The following is a 12,135-nucleotide window of genomic DNA, read 5'->3' on the forward strand; positions in this document are numbered from 1 at the left end:
TCACAGGTTAGAAGGAAGAACAATACAAATTTTTAAAAGGTAACACTAAATTTATTTTATTTTATTTTTTTGAGACATAGTATCACTCTGTCGCCCAGGCTGGAGTGTACTGGCGTGATCTCGGCTCACTGCAACCTCCACCTCCTGAATTTCAGTGATTCTCCTGCCCCAGCCTCCTGAGTAGCTGGGACAACAGGCACCCGCCAGCACGCCTGGCTAGTTTTTTAAGTTTTTTGTAGAGATGGGGTTTCACCATGTTGACTAGGCTGGTCTCAAACTCCTGACCTCAAGTGATCTGCCCTCCTTGGCCCTCCCAAAGTGCTGGAATTACAGGTTTGAGCCACAGTGCCCAGCCAGCAACATTAAATTTTAAATATACAACTTCCCAGTAGTTTGAGATCTTTTGATATGAGCATGGGGAGAGAAGTTTATGTTGATATGCTGTAATGAGTCAACAGAAACACTAAAATTTAGTTTCCTGATTTTAAAAGTATACAGTGGAATTGTGAAAGGATTGAATGATAATCTGTGTTAAACTGAAATTGGAACTTAACATGGCCTCTTTTTTTTTTTTTTTTTTTTTTTTTTTTTTGAGATGGAGTCTCGCTCTGTCACCCAGGCTGGAGTGCAATGGCACAATGTCGGTTCGCTGCAACCTCTGCCTCCCGGGTTCAAGCAATTCTCCTGCCTCAGCCTCCTGAGTAGCTGGGACTACAGGCGCATGCCACATATTTTTATGTATAAGGATATATTAAAGTATTAGATTCTATTAAGCACAAAATTGTTTCTATTTCCTAAAGAAAAAAAATCTTGTAATTGAATATTAATGTTGAAAAAAGGAAAGTTTACAGGAAATATCCTTCACCAGCTAATGACTGAAGCAATGCCTCTACTGGAATGGAGAATGGTAAGGTCTGGGCCTGACATTTTTATGTTTTCACGTGAGCCAGGCTACATGCTATTTCCGTAGTGAGGAAAATGATTTGAAACTCAGGTGTGTCTCGTGGCCCTAATGACTTTATTTTCTTTTTAGTTTTAAATTTGAAGTAGCACTTGCAGGTAATATACGATCTGGGCACCCCTGCAGACAGGACTGTCAGTCGATGAGCACTGTCAGTCGTGAGTTCTGAGTATTGCGAAGGTGCAGGGTAGAAGGTACGAAGGTGAGAAAGGTGGGAAAGCCTGGAGCCTGTGTGAAGAGCAGCATGGCCTTGGTGTGGCCCGGGCATGGATGTGGAACCGCGAGAAGAGAGATGCTGACGTCGGCTGCGGCCACAGGCTCTGGGGTTAGGCTGTTCTCATCTTTGGTTTTCTGTAGGTTCACTGTGATTGGTGTACCAGAGTATTGTTTTTGTTGTTTGCTTACTTGGGAGTCACAGGCCTTCCTGTCTAATCTGTTCTGGAAACTTCTCTGCTGTGATTTCTTCTGCCTGTTTCCTCACACCTCCATTGCTGGGAACGCAATCCCGTGTGTTATCCTTTGCTTCTATAGCCCATGTCTCATGATTTTCCTCTATTTCTTTCCTCTTGTATCTCCTTATTTCATTCTGGATATCTTCTACTGATTTATTTTCCATTTCACTTCTGACCCTCTGTAAGTCTATTCTGATGCTAAATCCACATATTGAGTTTTAACATGTATTTTTTTTCAGTCCTTGTTATTCCATTTTATTTTTTTAAATTATTTTTTGTAGAGATGGGGTCTCCCCACGTTGACCAGGCTGTTCTCAAATCCTGGTCTCCAGCAATCCTCCTACCTCGGCCTTCCAGAGTACTGGGATTACAGGCGGGAGCCTTCGTGCCCTCTGTTTGATTTTTAAAAACCGTCTCCAGTTCTCTGCCAAAATTATTAATCCTGTCTTTTATTTATTTGAACATATTATGCATATTTCTTTTGAAATAACTGTCTTTTCTGGCTCCGCTTAATTTCTGTTTTTCTTATCTGTTGTTTTCAATCGTATGTTCCGTATCTAATATGCCTGGTTAGTTTGTCTTTATCTTCCTAGCAGGGACTGAGATGATGTGGAGCTGGGGTTCTGCCTCTGCAAGGCTGGCTGTCCCCAGGGAGTGTGGGCTTCTGACGCCGGTTCACCTCTTCTTCCACGGGTTTCTTCTCCCATGACTCACTGACTTAGTCGCTGGGCAACGTCTGCAAATCGCTGGGGCTTGTTTGTTTGTTTGCATCTTGTCCAGCTTTTCTGAGGGCTCACAGTGAGGAGTCTATTTCAAACTACTTAGTCCACCATTCCTGGCGAGGATGGGTGAATTTTAATGGCCACTTAAGAAAACTTCTCTAAATAGAGTTTATCCTTCTCTGAGAAGAGAACAGTAAGAGGCCAAGTCAAGAGAAACGATTTTTGAGATGAACACATAGGTCACTGTTTGCAAAAGACACACTAAACACCTGTAATGGCATTATTTCAGTTTCTCTTAAAGAGTGAAAAAAAATATGATTCCATGAAGAATTATAGAATCTCATAAGCTATAGCTTCCATTAGATTTTTTTTTGGTTTAATACCCATTTTTAATGGCAAAAATCACTCTATAAATCAGTCAGAGTCTCGTTTTTTTTAGACTTATTTTAAATACACTTGTTTCAAATTTGTTGATACTTTTTTTTTTTTTTTTTTGAGATGGAGTCTCGCTCTGTTGTCCAGGCTGGAGTACAGTGGCCCAATCTTGGCTCACTGCAGCCTCCACACTGCCAGGTTCAAGTGATTCTCGTGTCTCAGCCTCCCGAGTAGCTGGGATTATAGGTACCCGCCAGCATGCCTGGCTAAGTTTTCTTTCTTTATTTTTTTTTTATTTTTATTTTTTTAGTAGAGACAGGGTTTTGCCATGTTGGCTAGGCTGGTTTTGAACTCCTGACCTCAAGTGATCTGCCTGCTTCAGCCTCCCAAAGTGCTGGGATTACAGGCGTGAGCCACCACGCCTGTCCTGTTGAGACTTTATTTTGAGGATCCAGTTAAGCAATTTTTTTACCTCTGTAATCTTAGCTTGCAGTATGTAGGTCATTGACATTGATAGTTACACATCTTTTCAGAGGGAGAAATATAAAATATTATGATGAATTTTGACCTGTTTTCTTTGTTACTTGTTGAATATCATCAGACACAGAACCCAAAGAAGCTCTGTATAGATACCAGCACTCTGACAGAAATACATGAATATAATTTTTTTATCCAAGTATTTGGTTTATTCTACTCCTTCTGGATTTTGTTGTTCAAAATATTGATTATTATCCTCAGCAACATTTTTAATGCGAGTTATCAACAGGATAGCTTTTTATGAGTGGCTAAGTTTTAGAATCTCGTTTTGGAGCCATCTCTGCCAATCCAGCTTGTTGCATGTGAAGGCAAGCTGTGGGTCAGAGCACAGAAATGTTTACAGAGGCTTTCCTGAGCCTGGAGACCTGGAGAGATATGAAGGAACAAATAGAGCATACTTATTTTGATAGTGGTTTAAAAAAATTAAAGAATTACACACCAGATAGAATGCTTAAATTCCTAAAAGTTTCTCAAATAGGGTGCAAAACAAGTAATAGCTTGCATATGCTCTGATACTTGCTTGTTCTTACATCTTTGCTAGAATATGAGCCCATAAGGACATAGTCTATATCCTGTTCATCTCTTAATACTCAGCAGGATATAGCATCACAAACAAAGTAAGTGTTCAGTAAATATTTTCTGAGTAAATAAGAGATGCATGAATTTCCCTTTTACTTTTTGAGTGAACATGTTTAAAACATTTCTGGTGCTCTTAACCATCACTCAGTAATCATGGAATCATCATCATGTACTTCACTTATTTTTGAATATTCTTCCTAAACTTGAGAGACGGTCTTCTTTCAGTAAAGGATGGATTCTCTTCTTCAAGACTGTGCATTGCAGTGCAGTGTTGCTAAAGCGTTGCCCCCAGAGCCAGATGCCTGGGTTCAATCCCAGCTCTGCTACTCACCTGCTCTGTGAGTTCCATGGTGTTGAACAAATTACTTAATATCTGTGCCTCTACTTCTTTGTGTATAAAACAGGGATAATATTAATAATAGTACCAGTTTCCTCAAAGGGTTTGTGCTAATTGAATTGAAACATGCAAAGAGTTTAAGATAGTACCTGATATATAGAACTGCTCAAAAAATGTTAGCTATTTTCTTCAGCACAAACTTGGGTGAGGGTCATGTCTGCATATTGACTGTCCTTTGTTTTGCAGCTATAACTTGGAGGAGAGTAGATCTCTCTGACCTGCCTCCTCTTTTCCCACTCCCAGAGACCACCATGTGTCTTTAATGAAAATGACCCTCAAAATTCCGGGACAGACCACACAGTGTCTCTTGTTGGACTTACTGACCACAGGCATGCCAGGGCCAAAATAGAGTCTCTGGGCATGGGGTGAGGATAGGAGTATAGCCTTTCCTAAAAGCTCCTCCAGTGATTCTGAGCTGATGGTCATCCTCCCATTGAGAATCTTTGTTTTGGGGGTGAGATGTAGGCCATTAGCATGAAACTGTGCTCTGTCATCTCACCCAGGAGGCAGAAGACTGAGTTCTGCGGTCAGAAATGCCCGCTTGGGGGATCTGCTTCCTCAGTTTTTGAGAGATGCTTTCCTCATCTCCAATATCACTAGAATCTTCCTGAAAGAACTGAGATCTGTCAATAGACCTGTGTGAGTTGTGATAGGGTACTTACAGCTGTCATTTATTGAGCATTGTGACCTCTTTTTAGATTGAGTTTTCTATTTCTCAGTCATATGGAGACGCTGAAAAGAAAGTGTATTTCAGAGAGCTCCAATCATGTCTTTATTGCGGAGGCAGTAGATTGGGAATTACAGCTCATTTGGGTCTGGCTTCCCCAGGGAAGGAGCCTTGCAGTGGAAAGAAGATAAAAGGGTCCCAGTGGTGGGAATAAAAAGAGTGCTAGATGCCCAGAGGGTGGGAAAGGCCTAGCCCAGATGCAATGTGGCAGGCCAGCTGGAGGCAGGAGGAAAGAGAGCTGCAGGGACACAGATGCCTTCCTGAGCAGGGAAAATAGAATACTTGAGCCACTTTTCATATAAAATGGATGATTTTCCTGCCGTTTCCTGTCCTTCAAGTAAAGGGTCCTGGAATGAGTACTTCACTGTTGTAATGGAGACACTAATATTTTGTGAATGCAGTTTTACAGTTTGCAGTAATGCCAGGCCTTTGGCTGTTTTCCATTAGATGGTGCACTTGGCTGGAAGCATACACTCTTGTAGCTTTGATTTTAAATTTAACTTTCAAGTTGAAAGAGCAGTGACTCATCCAAAGAACAGGTGATATTTATTTTTTTTTTCTTGAACATACAGCACGGGTATGTTGTTATCACACATTTAGGGGAACTGCCACACTTCCTCGAACATGACACCCTCTGTAAATATCCATGTAAATCATTTCCATTGTTCAGACCTGCTGTACGCAGAAAGATAGGGCCTTTAGTGCCGACCACCCGGCCGGTGAGGTCTGTAAGATCGAAGGTGCCCTTGGTTTCCAACACAGCTGTTTCAGTGATCTGTAATTGCTTTGATAAATCACTTTTGGCAGAGTGTACCCAGAGCTGGCAGTGGCGGGGATGTGCTGGTTATAACAGGTGTGGGGTCTATCAGCAGATGTTGCTTGATGAAGCCATTTAAAAAACAGCTGCCTCTTGATAGCCTAACAGTTGCCGTCAGCCCCCATTAGCATGTTTTTTTCTTGCTGTGTATGAGATAAAATATTTCTACAGAAAACATTAAATAGGATCTTCAAAGAACTCCATCTTTTTAAAAATGTGTTTTCTTTGTTCAATAACTGATTTTGCATGCCTTGTAAATATGTGGTTCAGAAATTGTCAAATGTGTTTTGGACTGGACGTGGTAGAAATGAGGACCAACCAGGGTGGATCTCCTGTGCCTCAGTGGTCGTCTTAGGCCATGTAAATGTAGAGGCCATGGACGGAGGACATTTCCCACTGGGAGACCCACAGGCACTGAGAGAGGAGCTAGCCAAAGAAATCTATTTAAGATCTGCTGCTTTGGCCAGGCATGGTGGCTCACGCCTATAATCCCAGCACTTTGGGAGACCAAGGTGGGTGAATCACCTGAGGTCAGGAGTTTGAGATCAGCCTGGCCAACAGGCAAAACCCTGTCTCTACTAAAAGTACAAAAAATTAGCTGGTTGTGGTGGTGCACACCTGTAGTCCCAGCTACTCGGGAGGCTGAGGCAGGAGAATCACTTGAACCCAGGAGGTGGAGGTTGCAGTGAGCCGAGATCCTGCCACTGCACTTTGGCCTGGGCAACAGAGCAAGATTCCACCTCAGAAAAAAGAAAAAAAAGAAAAGGAAAGAAAAGCTCTGCTGGTAGGCATTCTATGCACTGAGCAAAGGAGAGATGTGCAGGCCCAATTTAAATAGTTACAGCTGCTAGCTCCTAAGGTCTAGCTTACTACATGCACCATCTGGGGGGAGTGAGCTTAATGATAGTAAACTGTGCTAAATTGGTCTAGAAATATCAAATTAATCTGTTTGAGATATGCAGAAACTCAAACAAAATAATAGCTTGCTGAAGTAGCAAACTTGAATCCTTATTTTTATTTTAAAAGGGAGTAAAGGGCCTGGAGATAAAAAGTGCTCTGCACTGCGCCTCCCTGGTATGAGTCCTTCTCCTTTAGGCAGCGGCCCCTTCCCGCGGAGCTGTTCACACCAAGCGACCCTCCCACCGCGCTGCTCCCACCACCCCGTGTCCACCCCGTCCTCGAACGCCTGATGTCTCAGCACATCACCGGCATTCTCTTCCTCTTACCACTAATTAGTTCGAGACTGTGACTCACTTCTGTCCAACAAGACGTGAAGGGAAGCCTTCCTGGGAGGTTTCTGGAAAGTGTTCTCTCACTTGTGATAGCCCTGGGAAGAAATGCTCCCCGGGTCCTCAGAGCTTTGTTGTGGCTGGACGCATCTCCTGGAACTGCCACAGCCGAGGAGGAAGCCAAGAGAGTGAACCAAAGAAAGGAAGGGCGGAGGGCGGGGGAGGCCTGCAAACCTTACGGCTTATTTCCACTGACATCAGAGACTCGTGTTAATAAGGGACAAGTGGCTTCATTTGTTATGCTCCTCAGACACGGGGTAAGGTAGACACAGAAATGCAGAGCTGCACGCATTTGTCCTAAAGGCTAGAATTTACTTTAAATGTGAGTGGTTTTCCCAGGAAAGGTGTATGTCTGTTCTCTTGAGGAACAATTATTTCCTCCCCAATTCTTTCTCTCTCTCTCTCCTGACTTCGTGATTCGCCCACCTCGGTCTCCCAAAGTGCTAGGATTACAGGCGTGAGCCACCGTGCCCGGCCCTTTTTTTTGTATTTTAGTAGAGACAAGTTTTCACCATGTTGGCCAGGATGGTCTGATCTCCTGACCTGGTGATTCGCTCACCTCAGCCTCTCAAAGTGTTAGGATTACAGGCGTGAGCCACCACGCCCGGCCTAATTTTTGTACTTAGTACAGACGGGGTTTCACCATGTTGGCCAGGTTGGTCTCAAACTCCTGACCTCAAGTGATCCACCCGCCTTGGCCTCCCAAAGTGCTGGGATTACAGGCTTGAGCCACCGTGCTTGACCCTCAATTATATTTATTTCTTTGCCTTTCCTTACGTCTTTAACTCTTCACACTTTTAAAAAAGTTATTGCCTTCCAAATAATATTTAGGAATATAAATTATTTGATATTACTCCAGGGTAATTTCGATTCGTTTTTTAAAAAGGGGAATAAAAACATGATTATTCAGCAGGGGTTAAATAGAATGACAAAAACTGCAATTCAAAATTAATGAGGCATTATAACAGGGTTTGTTAAAAAAATTATGAGGCATTTAAAATAGATTTTTGGCATATCCTTTTGTGACTTTTGGATATGATTTTAGACTTAGTTCATATATCAATAGTGAGTCTTTATAGGAAAAGAATATAATATTCAGTGACTGTCAACCCAGAGCAGCTCGGTATGAAGCACTTCTTCTTCTGGTCTCCCTTATCGGTGATTTTCAATTTTGAAAACTTTTTTTTTGAAGTTGTGTTGTTTTATTTTTCTGCAGAAATATCTTCTGCTTTTCATTTTGAAGTATATTTGCTATTTATTTGCAATCTAGTTCTCATCATTAAAAGCAGTACTAAAATATTATCCCAGAATTTATAGGTTGTGTCTTTTTGTCCTTTTTTTGTTTTTGGTATTTTTCTGTCACTTTACTTCCTCAGGTGAAGTTTTAACAAAAATGAGGGACCATGGATAGGAAAGTAGGAATCAAACAGTTTACAGGGTTGAAATTGTGGTATAATTCTTCTTTTGTTTTGTTTTGTTTAAAGACAGGGTCTTGCTCTGTTGCCCAGGCTGGAGTGCTGTGGCGAGATCATAGCTCACTGCAGCCTTGATCTCCTGGGCTCCAGTGATCCCTCCACCCTTGGCCTCATGAGTAGCTGAGACTCCAGGCAGATGCCACCACACTCAGCTAATTTTTTTTGTTTGTTTTAGAGATGGGATTCGACTGTGTTGCCCAGGCTGGTCTTGAACTCTCGGCCTCAAACCATCCACTTACCTGGGTCTCCCAAAGTGCTGGGATTACAGGCATGAACCACCATGCCTGGCCCATGGAGTAATCCTTGTGGAGTTGGAAGGTAGAGGTGTGTATGTGTCTGTTTCTCAAAATAGTAGCATTAGCCAGGAAATCCATGAATTTGCATAGTTTTCCCCAAGATCAGCCCATTTGCTTTGGTGAGTTTGGGGTTATACTTAGAGTGGGTCGTATAAGGAGTTTCTGCCCTACACCTTAGCTTAAGCAATTTGAGCACATTGTTTTTTGAGTTCACCAGCAAAGATCCAGAGCTCAGAGGCGGTCTTTCCTCTGCAGGTGAGAGTGCACCCTCCCTGTACCTCACGGCCTTGGGCTCTGTGGCTTCTTTCCTCCTGCCGCTGCCCCTTATTCTGGGTGGGCTGGAATTCCCTACGGCCCTCTGTCTGGGGAAAGGGGATGTTTGGATGTTCCTGGGTGTCACCTGTGCGTGCCCCCTATGCTGTCCTCCCACCTGCCCTGTCTTGCAAGCATGGCCTGCACCCTTCTCCCACACACCTGGACCCCAGGCTTATTTTTCCTCTGCCTGCCCAGCCCCTCTTCCTGGAGAGGATGATGTGAAAATAAGAACTGACGTTGGGGGTCCCCAGTGACTTCCACAAGGAGCAAGGAGCTGGGTGCATGTGTAGACCCTGTGGGAGCTTTAGTGTTAGATACCGAGTTTGCTAGATGAACCATCTTTTTAATTGAGGTGGTGCAGATGTATTGTTTGAACACTTTAGACACTAATGATGAACTACTTGGAGGTACGTTTTTTTTTTTTTGCTATGAAACTTAGAAAAAAATATTTAACATAGTAAGTATTGAAAACTGATACTGGTGCTGTATGGATCACTATTACTGTATTATTTGAGACTGTTCAGAAAAGGTATTATAGTTTTTAGAAAAACAGAGCAACCTGAATATTAAAAGTCTCTGAATTTGAGTAAAACACAGTCCACATAAGGGAAAAAATATATAAGGAAGGACAATTAAATTATGAAACTGTTACTATAAGAAAGTTAAAGGCTGAGCACAGTGGCTCATGCTTGTAATCCCAGCAGTTTGAGAGGCTGAGGCAGGAGGATCGCTTGAGGCCAGGAGTTCAAGACCAGCTTGGGCAAAGAAGTGAGACCTCATCTTTACTAAAAATAAGTTTTTAAAATATTAGTTGGACATGATGGTGGCCACCTGTGGTCCCAGCTATTAGGGAGGCTTGAGCCCAGGAATTCGAGGCTGCTCTGGGCCGTGATTGTACCACTGTACTCCAGCCTGGGCAAGAGTGAGACCCTGTCTCAAAAATAAGCACACAAAAAAGAAAGTTAAAGATTTTAGTCTCAATTTTTTACATTGAACCCATCTTTAGATCACAGAATGTATAAAATTAAAAATGGGGGATATCAACATTATTATATTTAATGTTATAGCTTATTATTATATTTAATAAGCTACTCATTTAAAGATCTGCAGTCTCTTGGGTCCACAGACTGAGTCTTTCTGAAGGTGCTTTACATGATGTAGCTGCCAGGGATCTAGGTCATATAATATCCTCAGGATGGGATTTGAAGACATTTTTCCAGAATTTATCTTTTTTCATATTGGATTTTATTTTTTTTAATTTCCTCTATAGTCAAAATTTATGTAAATGTATGATTCTGATAGTACTGTATATATTTAGATGGGTTTATACTGGTCATGAACAAGGTTAATAATCTTTGTGAATATGTGGATTATCTCCTTTTTTTAGTTATTCTTAAGGAAAATTAATTTCACTGTTTACCAAAGAGCTGATACCTAAACCCAAAAGATTTCAAAGAATTTTTTTTTTTAAATGTTTCTATTTATCACTAAGAAAATGAGTATATCTGTTTAACTTGACCTACCTCTGGTCTTACTAAAACAAAATCAGCTCTACTATTTCCCAAATAATCATCCATTCAATACTCTTTCTCTCTGTCTCTCCCCGCTCCCTCATCTCTATTCATTTAGAACTTTCAGAAAATTCTTTTGTGTAGTTAGTGTTTCATGTTGGTTATTGTTTCTCACTGGTCAGTGGATTATTTCACCTGACCACCTTTTTCACGTTTGCTCTGATTGCCTTTGGATGCGCCTAACTGTGTGCTTTTCCTATTAAGAAAAAGAATCCTGCATGTTTTTTTGTCATTGAATAACAATGTTAAAAACAGAAAAGCGTTGTTTTTCTTCTTTGTAGTAGGCATTCTGTAGTAGATACCTTGACATACTTAAATTTGTGAGATGTGTCCAGAAGAATGGAAGAGTAATATCTCATATTCACATATTGCTAATAATAAGATAAAGGTTTCAGCTTCCTGGAGCTGTCCATATAATAGAATTTTGTACATGTTTTTTCATTTCTGAGATCCTTATACTTTGGGTTTTTTATTATTTTTTTTTGAGACAAAGTCTCGCTCTGTCGCCCAGGCTGCAGTGCAGTGGCTCGATCTCCGCTCACTGCAACTTCTGCCTCCTGGGTTCAAGCGATTCTCCTACCTCAGCCTTCCAAGTAGCTGGGATTACAGGTGCCTGCCACCACACCCAGCTAATTTTTGTGTTTTTAGTAGAGACGGGGTTTCACCACGTTGGCCAGGCTGGTCTCGAACTCCTGACCTCAAGTGATTTGCCCACCTTGGCCTCCCAAAGTGCTGGATTACAGATGTGAGCCACCATGCCCGGCTCTGAGATCCTCATTCTTTTAACTAAAATGTTAAGATATATGCTTTATGCTTTTGCTGCCTCTCGTGTTTCATGAATGCAAGTAAACCCATGAGTAACTCATGAATACGCATAAACTTGTGGGCCTCCAAACCATGCCCTGCCAGTGGCCATGCCACAAGAATCAGAGGCAGTACCTTCACTTTGTGGTTGCTATATTATTCCACCATTATAAGCTTTAGTAGAAAATGTAGATACGGTTGTTAAACTGAAGGAGTGTTGTCTCAAACTGAAGGAGAAAAGTAGTGTTGCTGCTATAAGATGAATATAAACCAAGTGGTATCTTTTCTACCATCCAAATAGCAATTAGGAAAGTCCTTCTTTGCTCATACCATTCCAAAGGGAATCGTCTTACTCTTTCTCTAAATCTCCTTACAATGGAGGCTGCTACAGTTTAAGTATCGCAGGTCTTTTTTTTCAGATTTCACCTGCAGTGCCTATAAATTTGGGGGAATGCCTTTTTTGTTTTGGGGTGCCCAACATACTCAGTGGATCTTGGGCCTACCATAAAGTGACCTTCCTTACTCACCTGTAAGGCTGAGAACACCGTAAGCAAGGTACCAGGCTTGTTTCCCCAAGAGGGCTTTGTAAGCGTTGGTGCCATAAAATCAACCTGAGGACTTAGGTGACTGGTTATTTCTGAGTAAGTGAATATCACTCTCAAATATGACATTCCAGCAAAGGCCGTGGTTGCATAGCCACTGTTTTCAGTTGTGTCCTGGTAACTAGGAAGATGGATTGTTTTTAATCTATGCAAATAATTATATTGCCCTGAAAAGAAGGATACTCAATTACAGTTTCACAATTCTGGAGGGATCAG

The 12,135-nt window shown here is 41.7% G+C and overlaps 1 protein-coding gene across 2 annotated transcripts in view; it reads left to right on the forward strand.

Moving 5' to 3' along the window:
- MCPH1 (microcephalin 1) overlaps window positions 1–12,135 on the forward strand; it is a 236,674-nt gene that overhangs the window by 51,490 nt on the left and 173,049 nt on the right. The window contains exon 10 of one of the 2 annotated variants that reach the window (XM_077942241.1): window positions 596–779. Coding sequence (XP_077798367.1) covers window positions 596–763 — 168 coding nt within the window. The 3' untranslated portion in view covers window positions 764–779. 2 annotated transcript variants of the gene reach the window in all.

The sequence above is a fragment of the Macaca mulatta genome, chromosome 8, assembly GCF_049350105.2.
Source record: "Macaca mulatta isolate MMU2019108-1 chromosome 8, T2T-MMU8v2.0, whole genome shotgun sequence".
Classification (NCBI taxonomy): domain Eukaryota; kingdom Metazoa; phylum Chordata; class Mammalia; order Primates; family Cercopithecidae; genus Macaca; species Macaca mulatta.